We start from the raw sequence: 23,352 nt of genomic DNA, 5'->3' as shown, positions 1-23,352 counted from the left end.
GCAAGGGACTCACGTCTGAGTATACCCTCCCACACATAGTGTGGATAAAACCGATTTTGGAAAAGGGGGGTGGTGATGGACAGAGCTTCTGAATGATGCAGAATACTCTTACCAAGTCAAGAGATCATCGTTTTAATCCATCACCGTTTTTTAGCTCACTGCACCATCCCAGCTCAGAACCCGGCTATATGCAAATTAGTCTGTTCCTGTCCCAGTGCATGATGGGAACAGGGCAAACCAAACTACCAAGCCAATTCTTATACTGGGAAGGAAACAAGCTTCCGGGGACCGGTTTCTGGCATCACAGCCTTCTTCGGCCTGGCTTGCTTGAATCCTGATGGTGCAATGAGCAAGGGACTCACTTCTGAGTATACCCTCCCACACGTAGTGTGGATAAAACCGATTTTGGAAAAGGGGGGTGGTGATGGACATATGCTACCTTTCATCTGAGCTGTTCTGGACGAAATGCACTTTTGGGCTTATCCTCCCTAGCAGCAAGTCTAGGATATTCAGGGTATGATACCAATGTTTGAGCCTCTGTCCTGGATTTTAGTGAGAAGGACTCTGAGGCTGCTGGATCTCAGGGCATCCTGCATCCCATGGTAAATCATGCCAGATGGCATCTGCTTGCTCTGCAGTGGGATCTGAAATTCCAGTGGGCGCAGCATCAGCGGAATCTCTGTGACATGGTCCAGATCTCAGAGGGAGCAGCAAAGGACCTGCAGTGGTGGCTAACTTAGGTCAGAGGCAGACGACTCGCCTTCCCCAACCAGGGCTCACAGTGGTGAAAGATGTGTCACTCCTGGGATGGGGTGGCCATTTGGGAGAAGTGGAGATTAGCAGACTCTTGTCCACGGTGAAGTCAGGGCTCCATAACTTGTTTGAGCTCTGTGCGATCTGACTAGCATTAAAAGCATTTCTTCCCTCTGTCAAGGGGAAGTTCATGCAGGTGTTCATGGTCAACACCACTGCCATGTGGAAGTACAAAAAGCAGGGCGGGTAGGGTCGTGGACCCTTTGTCAAGAGGCCCTGCTGCTCTGGACATGACTGGAACAGCAGGGCGTAACCCTGGTGATTCAACACCTGGCAGACTTTCTGAATGCCAGGGCAGATTAACTCATCTGTTGATGCCTAGCAGATCATGGATGGCATCTCCAGCCGGAGGTGGTGCATGGTCTCTTTCAGGAGTGGTGAGAACCTTGGTTAGATCTGTTCGCCTCCAAACAGAACACGCAATGTCAGCGGTATCGCACATTAGGGTTTCCAAATCGGCAATTGCTTGGCAGAGCTTTTCATTGTGAGTGGAGCTCAGTTCTCCTGAATGACTTCCCCCCATACTACTTCTGCCCAGGTTCTCAAGAAGATTAAGAACGACCGGGCCCAAGTCCTCCTTGTGGCTCCGGACTGGTCACAGTAGGTATGGTATCCTGAGCTTCTTTGAATGAGCATCGATCCTCCAATCATGCTCCCCCTTCGGGAGGATCTTCTGTCACAGCAGCAGTGGAGGGTCCTCCACCCGAACCTGTCAACTCTCTACCTCCTTGCATGGAGATTGAGCGCCGTCAGTTGATAGCTTTTGATCTTCTTCCCAAAGTCTGTGAAGTTATCTTGATGTTCAGGTGGCCATCCACCAAAAAGGAGTATGCTTGCTCTTGGCAAACATTTGTAAAGGTTTGTACAGAAAACTCTGTTGCCCCTCTTTCTGCCGCTCTTTCTGATATTCCTCTCTTCATTCTTACCCTTGCCCAGCAGGGCTCCGCTCTGGGTACTCTCAAGGGTTATCTTTCTGCTCTGTACGCTTTCCTGTGGATGTCTTACCAACCCTCTTCATTCAAGTCCCCTATTGTTAATAGGTTCCTGAAAGGACGTGCACACATGTTTCTTCCTACACCTTTCATTATGCCTCAGTGTTATCTGAACCTGGTTCTCACTAACCTCATGTGTGCTCCCTTTGTTCCTCTATATAATTGTCCCCTCCAGTTGCTTACCATCAAGACAGCATTTCTAGTGGCAATATTATCTGCCTGGAGGATGAGTAAGCTGCAAGCTTTATCATCCAAGCCTTCCTATCTCACGATATTTCCGGATAAGGTGGTGCTTCGCACCTGAGCCTCTTTCCTACCTAAAGTGGTTACCACATTCCATCTGGGTAAGTCAGTCACATTGCCCACCTTTTATGCTCTTCCACTATCCTCCAAGGAAGAGGAGCTACTCCATGTTCTGGACCCAAAAAGTGTGTTGTTGTTCTACCTTGAATGCACAAAAAGTTCAGGGTGGACCACAAACTCTTTGTGAGCTGAAAGAGGTTGAGCAGTTCAGAAATGAACCATTTCATACTGGGTCGTTATCTGTATTACAATCTGCTATGCCATGGCTAAGAAGCAGTCTCTTGAGGGCTTACAAGCCCATTCCACCAGAGGTAATGCTACGACCATGGCATTGGCTCGTGGAGTGTTGGTCCTGGACATCTGCCAGGCAACAACGTGGGCTTCCCTGCACACATTTGCTAAACATTTGCTAAACACTACTGCCTGGACAGTCAGATATTCAGGGATGGGTATTTCACCCATTCAGTCCTGAAGGACTTTTTAGTCTAGTAATTGGTCTGCAGCCCATCACCAGGAGGGTATGGCAAGGTAAGAAATCTGCAGCTAGAAGGCTCTACGAGATGAACAAGTTATTACCTTTGGTCACGCATTATCTTGTAGAGACAATATCTAGCTAAAGAATTCTTACAGACTTACCCTTGCCTCCCCGCTCTTCAAACACATTTTTAGAGCTAGGTTGATCCTCTTTATTGGGCCCTAGTTTGGACACATACTGGTTAGTCTATTTCATGACTCTGTATTCCCGGTGTGAAAAGTCTTGAAAGAAACTGTTGTCTGCATGCCTGTTTGGTGCCTATATAGGCGACCATGATGTCACATCTGGGCCAACAACACCATATGAAGCCGAACTGAGTCACCCAACGATGTGCAGAGGTATTGTTCATGCAAAGGTTTCCGGATCCAGTCTGATGCCTGCAAAATTTAAATGTAAGGGGTATGCAGCTAGATATACAGCTAGATTCATCAAAGTCCCGTTTTGCGAGTCTGAAATAGTGATTGATAAGGAATCGCTATTAAGGACTTGCAAAACGGGATTCATGTAGGAATTGCAAAAAATATTGCGATTCCTACATCTTCCTTATTTGCGATTAGCAAATTGCTAATCGCAAATAAGGAATAACTCCCCATTCATTCCTATGGGCCAAAAGGCCCATAGGAATGAATGGGGAGTTATTCCTCGCAAATAAGGATGCGATTTCAAGGGTGCAGGGGTGTCCAAAGGACACCCTGTAGCACCGCTGAAATGAAAATGTACACATGTGTTGCGCACACACATGTCCAAAGGACATGTGTGTGTGTAACATGCAACTTAGAAAAATGCACTGAAGTGCATTTTTCTAAGTTTTCGCTATTTACCACGAAGTTACAATTCGTGGTAAATAGCGGCCAGTAATAGCGAATTCGCAAAAAAAATATGGTTAATGAATTGCATTTAAGGAATCTCAAATAGAGATTCCTTAAATGCGATTCCTCGCAAATATGCGATTTCGCAATTAGCTATTTTTGCATTTGGGATGATGAATCCCAAATGCAAAAATTGCACTCGCAAAGGGCCAGATTCTGAGAATCTGGCCCTTTGCGAGCCGATTTTGCTTTCATGAATCTACCTGATAGTCTCTACCAGATAATTTGTTACTGAAGGTAAGTAACTTGTTTATTGCTGAATGATCTGCAACGTACTGATGAGCAATAAGCTGCCCATATTTCACCACCAAGCTAGCTGTATCTAACAAATCCCAAGCACATGGATCCAAACCACTGCATGACTGGAAACAAAAAAACAAGCAAGGATTAGCACAGCCAATAGGTTTCAACTATTTTACCTATTGCTTTAACCAGTGCGTTCTTTTTCTTCTAGTTGGCTGCCAACTCACCTGCTCATGAGGGCATACACAGTCATCTTGTAATGAAGAAAAAAAAACATTCAAAGATAGTGTTTTTTTTGATCAAACAAAGGAGGAGCTTTGCGCGCAACTGTGATGGCCGCGTGAGCACAGGGCTCCCGGACCTTCGCCACCTCCGTCACTCATCCTGAATTTTATCCTGACTACGACGACAGGTCGTTGATGGCGCAACCCAGCTGCCACATTAGTTGTTTTTAGAATCCGGTTTGGACTTCGGGAACCGGAGTTATGGACTCCTGAACTTTTGTGGCCTGCTCCTCGGCACTGCCCCGGGCTCGATTTCTTCGCCAGCCGGGCAGTAATTGAACAACATCGGTCGGTCTGAATCCACTTCTACTCCAGTGTTGGCTTTCAGTTTCGATTTTGGCCTTGAGACCTCCCTTGCTTGGCTTTGTCTCGGTTCGCCCTGGGCGCACTTTACTCCGCTATTTTCACTCAAGTACTGTGCTTGCCCTTCACGGTTCGTTGTGTGGCGAGCTGTGCCTTCTCTGTCTCGCGAACCTTTTTGGGCGCTTTTGAGCATAGTCATTTTTACCAGGTCTCGGGCTCTCTTCGGGGGCGCAGCACCCAAGATGGCCACCAAGCCCGAGGTCGAGAAGCGGAAGACCAAGCCGGCTCTCCGTGGGAGCTCCGTGCAGTCTAACGTCATGGACAGATACACTCTTCCCAAGGGCTCACCTGGGGGAACGAATAAACCCCCGGGGGATGCCGGAGATGACTCCATGACGGGAGATGGTTTGACTCTACGCGACATCATGGGCGCCATTGCAGGCATGAAGACCTCACTTGGCCAACAATACGAATCCGTGGCCCACAAACTCGACACGGTCACGATCGATGTCACTCTGATCAGGGCAGACTTGGCCAAGACCAACGAAAAGGTCAAGTCCCTTGATTTGAAGACCTCCAGCCTTACCACCGATGTCGCCGACCTACAAACCGAGGTCCACAACTTGCGATCCTCACACGATTTCTTCTCTCGTCGCCTGGAGGACTTTGAAAGCCGGGCAAGACGGAATAACATTCGTGTGGTTGGTGTCCCTGAAAATTCAGAGAACTCAACGGTTGACCTGCTTGTGGAGGACCTTATTGTGAACCATCTCGCTCCCAAGGGCCTCAGTAAATTCTTTGCGGTGGAACGAGCCCACCGGGTGCCGGGAGGAAAGCCCAAGCAGGGGGCCACCCCACGGCCCATCATCGCCAGAATTTTCAATTTTCGGGATAGAGACGCGATCCTGCAGGCGTCGCGCCAGGGTGGCCCCACAGCCTTCGAAAACACTTCCGTGAGTTTTTACCCGGACTTCACCCAGCAGGTACAGAAACAGCGGCTGGGGTTCCAGGGGGTGAAATGACGGTTGAGGGACAGGGACATGAAGTAAGCTATGCTTTTCCCGGCTCGTCTGCGAGTCGTGCATGGGGATCGAACATTCTTCTTTGACCACCCAGAGGCCGCAAGTGACTGGCTCGACACGCTGCCCAGGCGACAGGAACACTCTGAACATCCCGAAGGGGCCGGGGGTGGCCCGTTGGAGCAGGAATAAGGAACGAGTTCGGCTTCTTGGACTACATATTGACATTTCAGCTGTGGTTTGATGCTCTGTAAACTGTTTGATAGTGGATAGTCATCCAGGGGTGGGGGGGGTGAGTCTTTCCTCCTCTAGGGTTCTTGTCGTAGATTAGTTGTATGTTGGGGCGACAGGCACACTGCAAGTTGGGGTGGCTATCGAGTCTAACGCAGGGGTGCAGGGTGGTGGGTCTGGTTTTGGGTGTTTGCTGGGGGGTGGACGGGGGGAAGTTCTTGTTGTTTAGTTTTTCTCAAGGCATTGTACTGATGGACTCCTGGTGTATTGTGTCGCGCTTGTCATGGGGTGGGGGCAGTGATTGGTTCTGGGATGGGGGTAGGGGATTGAGGCTATTGTGTTGGAACGTCAATGGATTGGGGGACAGGATAAAACGTGGAGTGGTGATACAACTATTACGATACCTCTCCCCTGATGTGGTGTTGCTGCAAGAGACGCATTTAATAGGCAATACTTGCCATGCTATGAATAGACGTGGTTATCGTCTTCTTGCACACTCTGGGTTTACCTCTGGCTCCAGGGAGGTTGGTATCCTAGTTAGGCGCTCCCTCCCCCTGGAGGTTGACGATATTATTCTTGATAATAGGGGGCGGTATGCTGCCATTGTCGGACGCTGGGAATGGAGAGTCATCACCCTGCTTTCTGTTTATGTTCCCCCTGGTTTACAGACTACTACCTTTGCCGACTTGGGGAGGGTGATCCTGGGGTTCCCGGAGGGCCACTTGGTGGTGGGTGGTGATTTTAATTTGGTGGTGTCCGGGATGTGTGACCGCCACCCTCCCAGGGACATTGCGAAGTCTCAATCCTGGCTAGGTGGCCTCCTGGATACTCTGGGGTTGATTGATTGCTGGAGACTGCTCCACCCGGGGCAGCTGCAATACACGTTTGCAATACACGTTTCATTCTGGTGCCCATGGTAGTCTCTCGAGACTAGATTACATATTGATGCCTGCCTGCCTCACAGGCCTCCTCTATTAGGGAGATCAAACATTTGGCCAGGGGTATCTCGGACCACTCTCCATTGTGGTTGGTCATGGACGCAGAGCTGGGAGCAGAGGGCCGGGTGGCCCCGATCAACCCCTGGTATCTTCGCGACCCTAAGATACGGACGGAGTTGGTCTCACTACGGGAGGCATATAAGACTGTGATCCGGGGCCAGGCACTCTCGTTAATCAGTGGCGTCAAGAGATGCAAGAATGAGACGGTTGTCCGACTTGAGGATGAAATAAATGTCTTGTAAAGAGAATTGGAACTGGGGGTTACCCAGGAAAGGCTACACCTCCTTAGTCTTAAACAACTTGACTATAGAGCACTGGTTACCGATGCTGCCAAAGTCATGAGCAGAGAGCAGCAGGGTCGTTTGTATGATGTGGGTGATAAGGCGGGAAAGTTGATCGGTTGGTTGGATAAGAAAGAGAGGGCTAGTCGTGTGGTTCCGTCGATTGAGAGAGTGGATGGAGTGAGAGTGACTGACCCAGCTGAGATTGTGGAGAGTTTTTCTGAATATTTCCAGGCCGTATATTCCCCTGTGTCGGATAGACCTGAGCAGGACTCACATCTGCTTCTGCGAGATATAGCTCTACCCCGCTTGTCGGACCTGGAAAGGGAGCTTATCGATGCCACGCTTTCTGTCGAGGAGGTGGCGATTGCCATCCGCTCGGTGCGGTCGGGAAAGGCCACGGGCCCCAATGGACTCCCCGTTGAGCTTTACAAGCTGCGCCCGGATACCATAGCCCCATATCTCAGGTCGATGTTTTTGGAGTCGTTAGAAGCGGGCTCCCTCCCCTCTGATCAAAGACTTGCGTCTATTGTTGTAATTCACAAGGAGGGGAAGCCGCGAAACCGCTGTACTTCCTATAGACCCATATCTCTCTTAAACGCTGAACCTAAGATCTTGGCTAAAGTGCTTGCGAACCGCCTAATACCCGTCATCGGCGACCTGGTTCACCCGGACAAATCTGGTTTCATACCGCACCGCAACACGGCGTTGAACCTCCAGCGCCTTCATGGCGTCCTTGCGAGGGCGTCATCGTTACGTGAGCCGACCATTTTGGCTTCTTTGGACGCCGCAATGGCGTTCGATACGCTGGAATGGCTATATCTATGGGCAGCCCTCGCTAAGTTTGGTTTTGGCCCGGTATTCATTAGTTGGGTAAAGTTGCTCTACACCGACCCACTGGCACAAGTGGTCGTGAACGGTCGGGTCTCCGCTCCGTTCGCCCTTGGCAGGGGAACGCGCCAGGGCTGCCCGCTTTCTCCGCTTCTTTTTGCCCTAGCTTTGGAACCACTGGCGGCCTGGCTGCGGTGGGAGCCGTCGATGAAGGGCATTCGATGGACCCCAGACTTTGAAGACCGTGTGTCCCTATATGCTGATGATATCCTGCTGTATTTAACATCGCCTCGGAAATCGCTGATAGTTTTATTTGACGTGTTGAATTCCTTCCGTAAAAACTCCGGCCTGGTCATCAACTGGTCTAAGTCGTGTGTTTATGTCCTGTCGGGCGAGTCTCCCCTCTTGCAACGTGGCTGTCCCATACAGGTGGTGCAGGCGGGATTTAAGTATTTGGGGGTCTATATCGCCCTGGATCCAGTAGTTCGCTATGAACGTAACTTGCTACCCCCGCTTCAGCGCCTTAGGTCTGACGTTGCGGCATGGCGTAGACTTCCGTTGTCCCCGCTAGGGCGGGCGGCACTATTTAAGATGATGTCGCTGCCCCGGTTCCTATATGCGTTACAGAATACTCTCGACACTGTACCGGCTAGCTATTTCCGAGAGGTCGAAAGTCTGCAAAGACAATTGATATGGGGAGGGCGCCCCCGTATTGCCCTCGCCAAATTGACGCTCCCGTGGTACGATGGTGGAATTGCACTCCCCGACATTCGACGTTATTACTGGGCTTCCCAGCTAGGAGCAATTAATCATTGCACCTACGGTCCGACACCAAATCCCGCGTTCGCAATGGATAAGTGGTTGTTACCTGGTGGGGACTAGAATAGGGCGCTATATTCCAGCTCTGCCGGGAAGTCACTCACGGGTCCGACCAAGATAGCTGTGCAGGTATGGTATCGCGCCACTGCTGCCCTGTGTTGGAAGGATAGATTGACGCGTGCGACCCCACTCTATGCATCAGAGAGATTGGGATCCCTATGGAAGACGAAGGGATTCGACAGGTGGGACGTGATCGGTATCTGCAGGGTGAATGATGTGTGGACCAAGGACAGGGTCAGGACGTTTGAGGAGTTGAAGGTGGAGTATGAGCTGAATGATACAGAGTTTTTTCGTTCCGCGCAGGTCCGGCATGCCCTGCTGTCGGTCTTCCCTACGGGTGCCACTATTCCGGAGGCGTCCCCACTTGAAGACCATATACTAGACGGGTACGTCCCGGACAGTACGATTTCGTTAATTTACAAAAAGCTCATAAATAGCAGGGTTGACCTTCTCTGTCGTCTCCGAGAGGTTTGGACCAGTGATGGTCTGGAGCTAGACGATGAAGACTGGCAGTCAGCAATATCCTCGCCGAAGGAGGTGGCGATTCCGGCACGCCTTCGGTTTGTGCAGCTTAAAATTCTACACAGGGTCTATGTGACTGGTCCACGACTGGTGCATATGGGATTCTCTTTGGACGGGATGTGTAGGCGCGAGTGTGGTCTTGTAGGTACCTTTCTCCATATACTCTGGGAATGTCCGACTGTGGCGCGTTATTGGAATTGTGTGCATGAAATTATGAGTGAGGTTACGGGTGTTGTGTCACTGCCTGAAGCCAGGAGATGCTTATTGAATGTGTGGGAACCGAATGACTATGATGTGGTGCAGATTAGGTGGGTGACCCTGGCCAATATGATTGCCAAGAGGGATATAGCCCAGTTGTGGGGCTCCCAGACACCGCCCACTGTTCTTGCATGGAAACAAAACATGGATTGGTGCATGTTTAGAGAGAATACAGTATACGTTGCACGTGGCAGGCCTCGTAAATGGGGTAAGGTCTGGAACCATTGGAACTCTTACCGGGGTGAGATATGTACGCCCCCCCTCGCGGACCAAGAGACTGACCCTTCTCCCCCCTAACCCGATGTTCCCACCGTTGGTTTTAAGCATTTCTCCTGCTTCGAATTTCCCCCTCCCTTTCCTCTCCCGTGTTGCTGCCAATTGTACTTGTATGTCCTCATCCCTTGCAGAGCGCCTGATACTTATATGATTGTATTGCCTTGTGTATTCTTTCGTTTTTATTGTTTATGTTTTATTTTAAATAAAAAGAAATATAAAAAAAGATAGTATGTTTGCACACATAAGCAGGACAGCTATCGTAGAATGATTTATCTTAAACAAATAATCATTCAAAAATGGCCACTGTGTCTCTGTATGTGTCGGCTGGGGACATTTTTTACTTACTTTTTTTTAACTGTTGGACGGCTTTTTCAGAACAGTAAATACAAATATATAAAGTATGCTGCTGCATTGGAAGACAAGTGTGCAGCCCAGTAGAAATGTGTAGCTCTCAGGCCCGCAAAAAAGTTATAAAAATAAAATAAAAGCAGTGAATAGTGTGGGAGTGAAGGAGAAGAGACAGCAGTGGCAGAAAATTTGATTTCTAAAAGCAAGCCACTCTCTCTGAAATAAACAAAATGTCATGAAAAAAGCAGGCTTCAGAAGGGGGGATAAATGGAAGAGGAAACAAATGGCCCAGCCCGACTTCAGTGTACAGCTGCCAGGCCTTCACACAAAGCATGTTAAAAGGTTTCAGAACAATGCACTCAAAACAATGAAGCTGGAACAATGTAAAATTAAATTTAAAAAAAATTATAAAATGGGTTAGGGAAGGACATGAGAGCAATGGACGAGGGTAGAATTGGGTGTTTTGTGAGGAGTAGCGAAAGAGGAAAGTGATGAACTCCCATAGAGTGTTCAAACAAAAAATAAAAAGGAGTTTTCTCAAATCAGTGGTAGCTTATAAGCATAGAGAAGATTGCCATTGAAAATAGATCATGGAACTAAGATAGACAAGAAAGCCAACCAATCACAAGCAAGCACCTAGACTAAAGCCCTCTCTGCATTGAAGACAATAGGACCTTGACAACAGTAATCTAAACTATCTGTAGTTCAGACCTAACGAGAAAAAAACCTTGGACCATGTCTTATCAGTTCTTCTTTCTACACTATAGAAGACTCCTCAACATATCAGACTCAACTTCACTCTCCTGTAAGAAACAGAAACCTTACTCGTGAACTAATTCAGACACCATTTTAAATGAGAACAGTATCTCACCAAATGCTTTACAGTGTGCAAAGAACTTTACAAAACCTTTGTTAACCCCCTCCCTCCTTCCCTTTCCTGCTCCACATTAAAAAGGTAATACATTCTGTTTCAGACCAAACATATTCCTTATTCCTTTTGACAGCTGCTCTGTGCTATACTTAATAATTGCTCCATGCCGTTACTCACCACTCTCAGTAGTTTTCTTAATCTGGTTGTGTAGTCCGTATATGCCCCTAAATACAATAATTTAAAAAAAGAACTATGGTTGTTTTAACTGCATATCTGCTCTTGTTCTGCACATCTTTCACTGTGCCCATACTCTCTTCTCCAATAGGTCAGTGTGGTGGTTCTGTGCCTTCCCATACTCCCTACTTATATTTGTGTATGACGAAATCAGAAAATTACTCATTCGGCGTCACCCTGGAGGTAAGGTCCGCAGCATATCATTCTTCTTACAGTGGCTACGTTCTAAATGTGGGCAGGTTGTTCTTTAAACAGAACAAAATACTCTAAAGGAGTATAGTAGTCAACAGAAAGAACTGGTAACATTGCTTAAGCAAATTGAGTGAGTTTTTTAGAATTTAAAAATATATAAATGGTTTGAAAGTAAATATCTTAAGTGCATGGCCCTAAGTGACTCTATTGACTATGGGCCTGATTCACAGAATGAACTTAAGACTCAGTCCTAAACTTACTACTATTTTGGTATTCACAGAATGCACTTACTACTTTTGGCATTCACAGAATGAATTTACTACTTTTGGTATTCACAGAAGTTAGGATTTTGTCTTAAGTTTGTCTTAAGACAAACTTAAGACAGACTTAAGTTAATATTTTGTCTTAAGTCTGTCTTAAGTCTGTCTTAAGTTTGTCTTAAGACAAACTTAAGACAAAATCCTAACTTCTGTGAATACCAAAAGTAGTAAGTTCATTCTGTGAATGCCAAAAGTAGTGAGTGCATTATGTGAATACCAAAATAGTAGTACGTTTAGGATTGAGTCTTAAGTTCATTCTGTGAATCGGGCCCACTGTGCTGACAGACGAGGTTGTCTTTCAGGAGACTCCCATTAATTAACTGCATTTGTTATGACCTCACAAATTACATCATTCATGACATGGTCAGGTTTGTGACATCACTCATGGCATCACTGATGGCATCTCAAATGACATCACTGGTGACATCATCCAGTGACTGTGAGTGTTTTGAAAACGTTAATGAGTGTTAAATATATTCTACCAAGGTGTATTGGTGAATCAGTGGGTGTATGAGGGCCTGTCCTGATGATTCAGTGGGTGCGTGACAGACTGTATAAGTGAGTGATTAGGTGTCTCAGTGACTTGTTGTGTGAATGTATACATATATGTCGGCCAGTTGGTGTCTAAGTGGCTGTATAGGTGTTTGAGTGGATACGTGAGATTCCGTATGGGCGAGTGATTGGTTGTCTTAGTACCTCTATGGGTGTCTGTGTGTGTGTGTGTGGCTACCTATATGGATGAGTGAGGTCCAAACACGTAACAATAGCAGTAGGAATCAACAATTGCACTACCCTAATATATACACAAAGAGTCAAAGCAAAACCGTATTTGCCACAGTTGCCCACCTCTTAGGTCCACTGCTAAAGAACCTTAGTTAAACATAAAATGTAGAGAACAGAGAGGCAACAATATACAGTGCAGTACATATAACAAATGATTTTCAAAAGAATGTTCATATATGTTCACAAAAAAGAGTGGTGGTCCTTCAAGTTATTCTTCAAGAGAATTTTATTTCAATCTTCAAACACAATCTTGACAGAGATGACAGCCAACGCGTTTCGCCCAGATCGGGCTTCCTCAGGGCAAGATGGTATATTGGATGTAAATGAAACTTCAGTATGATGTCACAAGGAGGGCGAACCTAATTCTTAGGTGTTGAATTAAAGCTGTCTAAAAGTGAAACAATCCACGCGTTTTCTATTTAAAGATGGATGCCAGTAAGCATTGAGCACGAACACGACACTGATGCAAAAATTTTCTTTCATATGGATTTATCACTAATACATATAGTGGTCAGGTCTGAGCGGGTAATACATAAATTTTCCGGGTGGACACTGTAGTAGGTGTCACTGGATGTAACAAGTTACAATGCAGAGCGTGAAGGAGCCATCCGCTGACTAATTCTCAGGAATCCCATGGTGTAGGACTTACAGGAGGTGCCAAGAGGGATTATTGACCCCCAAGGGCCCTCAGTAATAAAGTGAACTTCATCAGAAAGGGGGCATAGCCTCCGAAGACCTCATAGCAATCCTGCTGTGTGGGACTTAATTGAGGTTAGAAGACGGTTAGTTGGCCCGCAAAGATGTCCTTGGGGCCAACTATACCTCTTGTTACCTCAAGTAATCCCTACACAGCGGAATTACTGAGACCTGGTAGGAGGCCACGCCCCCTTTCTCCACCACTCTGCAAAAGCACCTCTTGGCGCACTCCTAGTAGGGGAATGACGTCTTTTTGGATATTGAGAGTCCTTGGGGGCCAACTACCCCTCCTGTTACCTCCTATAAGTCCCACACTGTGGGATTGTCGAGAGGTTTTTGATGGCCATGTCCTCTTCCTCCATCAATCTGCAAACATGCCTCCTGGAACATTACTAGTTAGGGGATAAAGACCCCTTGGCTCTTGAGGGTCCCTGGGGGTTAAATAGACCTCCTGTTACCTCCAGTGTGACCCACACAGCTGGACTGCTGAGAGGTCATAAGAAGCCATGCTCCCTTTCTCCACCACTCTGAAAACGCACCTCTTGGTGCACTGTTGCTTGGGAGAAGGAGTCCACATTAGTCCTGAGGCCCTCAGGAGACAAGGGGACCTCATCCCCCCAACAGCAGTGTGCCGAGAGGCTCATTTGCAGTGGTGGAAAAAAGGGACGTAACCTCCGACCATCTCTCAGCAATCCCACAGACTAGGGCTTACTCAAGGTAACAGGAGGTCTTATTGACCCCTAAGGACACTCAGTAGCCATGGGGACTTCATCTCATAACCAACAGCATGCCAGGAGGCGCGTTTGCATAGTGGTGGAGAAAGGAGGTAGGGCCTCTGACAAGTTGCCAGCTTTTTAGGTCTCGCCTATGATGCGCGCATGTGCTGCATAGGGAAAAGACCTTTAGCCATCGATTCAGTTTGGCTGTCAAAAACGTGCACGCATTGCATTGCCTTCAATAGCAACGTGTGTATCTTTGGCGATTCCCTTGTGGAAAAGTAGGGGAACTGAATCTTTTTTTTAGTTGGGCTTCAGTCCCTCCCTCCCCCCCCTTCCCGAGCACCTCAACAGCGGCGATCATCGTTGTGTGTTAGGAAAATGTGGCATTTAACAGCCTTCCTTTCACACTCACTGTACCAAGCACAATTATTGCATAGCTTATTTTACAAAATCCTCTAATGTTTCAGTTTGAGAATGAAAATTTAACACAAAACTCTTTTTAAGAGATTAAGCAGCAATTTGTTAGGTACCAAAGTGAGAAAATGCTGCTCCAGCCACATACCTCGCAGTACATTCCTATGCGACAGCTCTGCTAAATCACCTCAATCCTCATGCTGCTGACGTCATGCTGGTAGACAGACCAAGCCATTTAAACTCAAGAATAGGGACAAAAATGCACAGTGACGGGAACAGGCTAAAATATACACTTTAGGTTGCTCCAAATAAGTGCATTCTAGGCTAGCGCTCTAGCTCGCTACTCGGAGACGTGGCCTGTCACACCCCTTGAGATGACTTCATGCCCCACCCCTTTCGGGGGAGGGTGGGCACTGTTTGAAAACAACTGGTTTAAAGGATTATATCATATCATACTGGGGCCATGCTGACCTCTGCAACCCTAGGAAAAAATGTGATAATAAGTTGCTCTAGCAACGATACGCCTTCCCAGCCATGCTGATCCTATCACTTTTACGTTGTTTACATTTTCATGGAAAAACCTAAAATTCAACACAGACCTTGTGGTGCTGAAATAATTTGTGCAGCCATTTTTCGGTCTTCTTCCAGGCCTTCTCAGAAGTTGAGCGTCTAAACTTCGCAAATCAGTAACTTAGTCCGGGAGAGCAGAGTTGAAAAGACACACCATTCACTGCAGGCCAGAAATCAGTCAAAACTCATTGCATCTCAGCAACCAGCCTGGAGGATGGATCAGCCAGGGGAATGTTTGCTTCTGAGATATGGAGTGTTCCCCAGGTCACAGATTTAAATCTTAGAAAGGCAAACTCAGCCATCTTTCCAAAGTTAGTAAACTGGATACCTTTAAGCTGGGTAGTAGTAACACTTTTTGTAAATAGCCCTTAGAAGTGCAATATGACACACTTTAAAAACACGTTATTATTATTTCAGAAACCCAGTGGTACAGCAGAGGTTGATTAGTCTACACGGAGAGCAAAATAAATTCTAGTGGCTGGTGCCTCTTAACTTCTGTAGGGCTGGGGCAAAGTTCATAGCAGGTTAGTGATAACAGACTCGTAAGCCTGTTCATCATCATGGACACCACTGGTCTAGTGTACACAACATACAGAACAAGCATTGGCATAGCCAATAGGTTTCGCCTTTGGGACCTTATAAGTATTTTATTATCCAGCACAATATCCTTGGTGCAACAAAATCAAGTGTTGCATGACTAAACACTTATAAGAAGATCAGGAATGACCGGGCCCAAGTCACACTTGTGGCTATGGACTGGGTAAAGAGAGTCTGGTAACCAGAGCTTCTTAGAATGAGCATCGGTCCTCCAATCAGACTGTTCCTTAGAGAGGATCTTCTGTTGCAGCAGAAGGGGAGGTTATCCAGTATTAGGGGTGTCTTTAATAGATTTACATACCTGAATCATTCCCCGTCGTCGGGATGGGAGTCCCCGGTACATAAAGATAGTAATGTCCTATTAGACATATAGAGAAATAGGCCCAAAGGCCTCACCTTAGTAACATATCCTTGTCCTTTTGTAGAAAGGACCAAACTCTAGAGAAGAGCCAATCAGCTATCACCTCCCTGTAGAACCCTCTTGGAAGGAGCCTCAGTCCCTCAGATTTTCTACCGCACGTCGCGCTAAGGGAGTCTCCTCTGAGCTCTGCTCAGTTTTCTCTTCTCAACTGGGTTTCCAGTGTTCTCTGGGACTATTTTTGTTTTCTGGACTAGGGTTACTAATATCTTCGTGGCTGAGACACCAAAAAAGGGTCTTTTTTGGCCCTGTGGTTCTTGTGGGAAGTAAAGGCTACATATAGATGACCAACATAAAGACTGTCTATATTGCCTGTATCCGGATCATTCTTCCAAGGATTGCAAGGTATGTCGTACCTTCTCCTCTAAAACCCTCAAAGATCGTGAGGGACGTCTACTAATCTGGCTTCAGAGATTGAAAGATAGAGACCAGCTGAAATCTTCTGAAGAGAGTGAAGGCTCTTCAGTTTCTTCCAAGTCTTCTCAGAAGAGACCAAGAGTGACTGCTCCTGGCCCTTCCACTCAGCCTCCTCAAAAGAATACACTGAAAAAGTCTTCAGAGGTCCACTCTAGGGTGGTTCTATCGAAGATGTCCTCTCAGGAAATTCCCTCCTTCAAGAAGCCGACGACGACATCGTTGACGACGGCTTGAACGACGAAAAAAACAGTCTCTTCAGTACTGTATGTCACTACGTCGACGACTCTTTCTCGACGTCGATGGCAACATCGTCACTGACCTCATCGATGACTACGACCCCATCGTCGACGGCAGGTAAAACTGAGTCGTCGACGATACGCTCGCCGACGACTGACTCGTCGATGAGCTCGAGGACGAAGACATCATCGTCGATGTCGACAACATCGGCGACGAAGACTCCGTCAACGAAGACACTGTTGACGCGAACACCGTCGACGAGATCTCCGGCGATGACACCAGTATCGACAACGGCACCATCGACGATAACGCCGATGACTGCAACATCCGTTGACGCTTCGTCGTCGACGACGATGGACCCAAGTTTGAAGAGCACATATGTGCATCTCAGGATCACAAAAAAGACGCTAACGCCGGATTTACTGTCGCCAAGTAGAGTCCAACCGCTGCCTCCAGCATGTCTCCTTGAGGAGGAAGATTCAGATGAAGGGGACATGTTCCAAACTTCGACAAGCCCCTCTGAGCTTAATGTGAAATATCAGGAAAGTTTGGATGAAGATGAGGAGCAGAGGAAGAATATCATCCACCTCCTCCACCAATGGTTTGCCTTCCAGCCTCTTTAGTCTCGGACTTACAATACCTCATAATAGATTACAAACAGAGGTTTCCGCAGTCACCTGCACCTCAACCCTCAGCAGTATCTCTCTCACCAAGACCACGGCCTCCACCTTTATATTTACAGCTGGATCCAGTCAACTTATCACATCCTCCGTCTACCGATGAAGACGAGGAAGAAGACCAACATGATGAGGGAGAGCTTCAATCTAACAACGATGAGTGAGATGACTATGTCATTCCCTGCCCTGCTTCTCCAGTACAGGCACAAGCGGACTCACCACCTGGAGACATCAGAGGGTTCCATAATGTCATTCAGAGGGCAGCTCAATGTTTCCAAATCCCCATGGTCTCTCTCCAGCAGGAATGCTTCTTATATGATTTTAAAGAGCCCTTCAAAAAATCAGTGAAATCAATACCTGTTATAGAATACCTGTGGGGACAAAGTGTTAACGTGATGTAGTACCCTTCCTCAGTACCTCCGGTAGTTCCTCGCTTAGACAAGAAGTATAGGGCGCCTGATACTGCGTCAGCTTTTTTAATAGGACATCCCAAGCCGGACTCAGTGATTACACAGGCAGCTCAAAAGAAGTCCAAAAATCCTTCTGCCCCGTTGTCAGCTCCGCCAGATAGAGAAGGCCGAAGGCTGGACAATATTGGTAAACGTTTCTCAACAATGTCTGCTCTGACAGTGAAGGCGTCCAATGCCTTAGTGCTTTTGGGACGTTACAAGAGACAGTTATGGGCAGACATAGCCCCTTATCTAACATCCTTGCCTGAGAAATCGAAGGAAGAGGCAAAGAAAATATTACTCGAAGTGGAACGCTCAGTGTCAGAAATAATAGACTGCGCGCTGGATATCGTAACAACGGGATTTTCCCAACTTTCCGGGGCAGCAGTTTTGTGACAGCAAGGTTGGCTGAAGGCAACTTCCTTTTGTCCTGAGATTCAGACGAAAATCTTGGATATGCCTTATGATGGCCAATTCCCCTTTGGACCTCAGACCGATGAGGCGTTACAGGGTAATAAAAGGACACGGACACGGCCAGAGCATTGGGAACTCTCCAATACAAAAGTCCGTCCTTTTGCGTCTCAAGAGGGAGAGGACAGTCCTCTTACAAGGGAGATTATCAATATCGGTCATCATACTCTTCGGGGCAGCAACATCGGCCACAGTTTCAACAACGCCAACAGCAGCACCAACAATCTTCGAATGGCAAAGCGTACTTTTGGGGTAAAGGCCAACGAAAAGGCAACGCTCATAGACAATGACCTTTCCCTTCGGCCAGTCTCCAACTCATCTCTGCCCTCAAAGACTGGAGGAAGAATTTCCCATTTCCTAGAAAATTGGAAGAAATTTACCACGGACCGGTGGGTTCTACAAATAGTTCAATTCAGCCATTCATTGGAGTACCTTCACATACCTCCCCGAACCCATGCCCGCCCTATGCTTCACAAAAATCGGTGTCTGCTTCTCCGAGAGGTCTCCCTTATGCTCCAGAAAGGGGCGATAGAAAAAGTCCCTCTGTCCCAACGAGGGAAAGGATTTTATTCCCGCTTCTTCTTAATTCAGAAGAAGGAAAAGAAGCGGAGGCAAATTTTAGACCTCAGAGCCCTCAACAAATTCCTAAAAAATAAGTTGTTTCGTACAATAACGATCAAAGAGGTCTTACAACTCCTAGATATAGAAGATTACATGGTATCCCTGGATCTTCAGGATGCTTATTTTCACATCCCAATTCACAGAAATCACAAGAAATTTTTAAGATTTGCAGTAGCAGGCAGACACTTCCAGTTTTGTGTCCAACCTTTTGGACTCAAGTCTGCACCTCGCATTGTTACAAAATGCCTCTCTCCAGTGGCTGCATATCTCAGACAAGAGCACCATCAAGTTTTTTCCATATCTGGACAACTGGCTGATCAAAGCTCCATCCCTAGAAGACGCTTCCAGGTCTTCCAACGCTTGTTTGCAACTTTTCAATCGTTTAGGACTCACACTCAATCGGGAAAAATCAGTCCCTCTACGTTCTTAACGTATACATTTCCTAGGCGCTACACTCGACACAAAACTGAAAAAAGCTTTTCCATCACAGGAGAGAATGGAAAAGCTGGTGACAATGGCTGTTCTTGTAGCCTCTAAGAGAACCTTAACGGTTCGCCTTTTCAAGTCCCTACTCGGAATGATGTCATCATACATCCTACTGGTTCCTCAATGCCGCCTAAAGATGCGCCCTCTCCAAGAGGCACTCTCAGCGCAATGGGTCCAATGCACAGGGTCATTCGACGATCTCATAAAGATGTCTCTTCAAATTGTCAAGGCTCTGCAATGGTGGATGTCTAATCGAAATCTTTCTCAAGGCTTGCCCTTCTTACTTCCGGCTTCACCACATGTCATCACAACGGACGCCTCTCTGGGAGGCTGGGGAGCTTTCCTCCAAGAACTGCAGATAAGCGGAAAGTGGTCCCCCTCCGAAAGAGGGCTTCATATAAATCTCCTTGAACTGCGGGCGGTCTTCCTCACCGTTCAAGACTTTCTCCCAAGAATCAAGAACTCACTAGTGCTCGTACGTAGGAACAATACCATGACGATGCCCTATCTCAACAAACAAGGAGGGACTCGCTCTCTAAAACTCTCTCGCAAATCACAGAAAATCTGGAACTGGTTAATCCTGCACGATATCTCACTTCGGGCAGAATATGCCCCAGGCACGGACAACGTTCTAGCCGATTCACTAAGCAGACAACACACAACGTCTCAGGAGTGGGAGCTGGCATAGGAGACCCTCAACCAAGTATTCTCTCAATGGGTTACTCCTCTGATCGACCTATTCGCCCCAAAAGACAATGCCAAATGCCAACACTTTGCAAGCTGGCATCCCCAAAAAGGATCTCTAGGGAATGCATTTTCGATTGCATGGTGCAAGGTCTTTGCATACGCCTTTCCACCATTTCCAATGATTCCCAGAGTCCTCAGGAAATTGAAAACGGAGACCTATACACTCATTCTGATAACCCCAACCTGGCCACGCCAACATTGGTTCACAGAACTCCACCGTCTTTCTCTAGAACCACCAATGTGATTGAAACAGTTCCCATCTCTCCTCACGATGAGCAACAGGCAAGTCCAGCATCCGAATCTGGCATCACTTAGATTATCCGCTTGGCTCCTGAGTTCAAGGAATTCCAGAACTTAGATATTCCACCAGATTCTAGAGCCATTCTGGCTCGGGCAAGAGCAGATAGTACCAACAAAACATATTCTTTGAAATGGAAGAGGTTTTGTATTTGGTGTAAGACTCAGAAGATACATCCTTTTTCTTCTTCTCCAGAACAAATACTGCCTTACCTTCTCCATCTAGCAAATTCGGGCCTTGCTCTTGCTTCCATCAGGGTCCACTTGGCGGCCATATCCCGTTACAGGAGATCTACTACAGGTCCTTCTCTCTAGTCTCACAGATCGATCAATCAGTTTCTTAAAGGTCTCTTCAGGACTTTTCCACCAGTGAAGACTTTGCAACTTCAAGGGTACCGTCAACCTCTCTTGCATCTCCGACAATGGTGGGCATTAGTCTTCTGTTCCTCCTGGTCACTCCTGAGTGGCATAGACTCTGTCCCCTCTGGTTGCAGGTACTGCTCATCTTGAGTTGGGTTCCAGTGGACTCCTTTGTCTTTTTCTTCAGCAGAATCTTCCCTGAAGTCTTCCATTGTGGTCTACGGTGGTTTCTCACATCATTTGACACCTATGCACCTGGTTTGCCTGGTGTAGTTATCCTGGTTCCAGGGTTATCCACAGGTGTAGTGACTCTCCAACCTTCCATCTTAAACAGGGTTTGTTCAGGGTCCGCTCGTAAGGGTCCTTCTTTAAAATTGCAACCACAACTTACCAATTGACTAACATTGAGTATGCTGTCATGTTCCCACTCTGCACACGACCTCCGTGGGGTTCCTAGATACCCACCTAGGGTGGTTCCTTGGGTCCCCGGCTCTTCTACGTCTTCTGGGTCCATTCTTGACTTGAGTCGTAATTCGTATCCTACTATTTGAGAATATGGTTTGGTCTCCCCCTACGGACCACTGTGTATTTGTGCTAGCTACGTGCTCTATTTCCAAAGTATATAGAGCGATACAAAAGATAATGATGGACGGAGCGTTTGAACAAATCAAACACTCACCCCCAGTCAACTTATCTGGGTTTAATCCATCACCATTCTTTAGTTCACTCAGCCACCCCAGTTCAGACAAGGCTATATGCAAATCAGTCTGACCCTGTGCCTTACGGAAACAGTCCAGCCCGAACTGCCAAGCCATGTCTTCCCTGGACCGGAAACAAGCATCCTGGGACCGGTTTCGGATTCATAATCCTCATCAGCCAGGCTATCTTGAATCCAGTGGCCAAGTGAACAAGGGACTCACGTCTGAGCATACCCTGCCACACTTAGGGCGAACAAAGCGATACAAAAGAGAATGATGGACGGAGCGTTTGAACAAATCAAACACTCCCCCCCAGTCAACTGATCTGGGTTTAACCCATCACCATTCTTTAGTTCACTCAGCCACCCCAGTTCAGACATGGCTATATGCAAGTCAGTCTGACCCTGTGCCTTATGGGAACAGTCCATCACCACCCCCTTTTGTACCGCTATTTCCTAAGTATTGCATGTATTGTGCTTGTATCTCTGGGTAGGAGATAATACAATGTGTTAGTGAGTGTTGGTAATAAAATACATATTTTTATAACTACACTGTGTGATTCTTTTTCACTTAACCTATACCATAAGATTAAGTACTGGTAAAACAAGCTGCTGTATACTCCTTCTAGACTAAGCCTGAAAGCTGCTCTCCACAACTACCACTTAGACACTTATAAGGTTGTCTAAGACCACAAAAATCACCATGAGGGTTGTTTGGATTAGTGCAGGGAGCTACACTTACCTAAATGAGAACCATATACTTAGCCAGCCTCTCACAACCATCAAAACAGTCTTCTTAGTGGGAATTACATCGACCCGGAGGGTGAGTGAGTTGCAGGCATTATCTTGCTCGCCTCCCTATCTAATGTCCTTTCCAGACAAAGTGGTACTTCGCACCTGGGCTTCTTTTTTGCCAAAAATGTTGACCCAATTCTATCTGGGTCAATCCATCACACTGCCCACCTTCTTAGCTCCCCCGCATCACTCTAAGGAAGACAAGCGTCTCCAGCAGCTGGACCCAAAAAGAGTGTTTTTGTTCTACCTTGACCACACAAAAGAGTTCCAGGTGGATGACCAACTCTGTGTGGGCCACGTGGGAGCGAAGAAGGGCAAGGCAGTGCAGAAAAGGACCATATCTCGCTGTGTCGTTCTCTACATCAAGATCTGCTATGCCCTGGCAAAGAATCAGCTCCCTGACGGGTTAAGGGCCCATTCCACCAGGGGACAGGCTGAGACTACGGCCTCGGCTACGGGGTGACCTAGCGCAAGACATCTGTCAGGCAGCAACGTGGGCATCTTTGCACATGTTTGTAAAACACTACTGCCTGGATGGTTGGGTCTGCAGAGACGGGCTCTTTGCCCGCTCGGTCCTGCAGAACTTCCTAGTATAGGATTTTGGTCCACAGCCCACCGCCGGGATGAAATGGCCTGGGTATCTTATTCAAAGGTAAGGAATCTGCAGCTAGAAGTCTCTATCACATTAACAAGTTACTTGGGAAACAACCTTTAAAACGCAACTTTTACAACGCACTACCATTACAACAAAACTTTTACAACGCAACATCCATTACATCGCATGCCATTACAACGCAACCATTACAGCGCATGACACTACAACGCATACCACTACAACGCATGTCATTACAACGCATACCATTACAATGCATAACATTACAACGCATAGTACCCTTACACTATCCAACACTTACCCTACTGTTGCACCCCCTGGAGCTAGAATAGTAATTTTTACCCCTACACTATCCAACACTTACCCTACTGTGGCAACCCCCTGGAGTTAGAAGAGTAATTTTTACCCCTACACTATCCAACACTTACCCTACTGTTGCACCGCCCTGGAGTTAGAATAGTAATTTTTACCCCTACACTATCCAATACTTACCATACATGTAATGTAATGTTATGCATTGTAATGGTATGCGTTGTAAAGGTAGTATGCGTTGTAATGGAATGCGTTGTAAAGGTAGTTTTAAAAAATTTGTTGTAATGGCATGCGTTGTAATGGAATGTGTTGTAATGGATGTTGCGTTGTAAAAAATGCGCTGTAAAGGTATGCGTTGTAAAAGTATGCGTTGT

The 23,352-nt window shown here is 47.0% G+C and overlaps 1 protein-coding gene across 8 annotated transcripts in view; it reads left to right on the top strand.

The window, feature by feature from the left end:
* The window catches only part of LOC144772352 (sodium/potassium-transporting ATPase subunit alpha-1-like), a 3,188,308-nt gene that overhangs the window by 3,104,923 nt on the left and 60,033 nt on the right, over positions 1 to 23,352 (top strand). For 7 of the 8 annotated variants that reach the window (XM_078656610.1, XM_078656616.1, XM_078656614.1 and 4 more), the window contains one exon: positions 11,182 to 11,273. The exons of the other annotated variant lie outside the window; for it this stretch is intronic. In XM_078656610.1, coding sequence (XP_078512736.1) covers positions 11,182 to 11,273 — 92 coding nt within the window. The remainder of the gene's footprint in view (positions 1 to 11,181; positions 11,274 to 23,352) is intronic. 8 annotated transcript variants of the gene reach the window in all.

The sequence above is a fragment of the Lissotriton helveticus genome, chromosome 8 (genome assembly GCF_964261635.1).
Source record: "Lissotriton helveticus chromosome 8, aLisHel1.1, whole genome shotgun sequence".
NCBI classification, from domain to species: domain Eukaryota; kingdom Metazoa; phylum Chordata; class Amphibia; order Caudata; family Salamandridae; genus Lissotriton; species Lissotriton helveticus.
The sequence above is the reverse complement of the archived record's forward strand: the minus strand, read 5'-3'. Positions and strand labels throughout refer to the sequence as shown.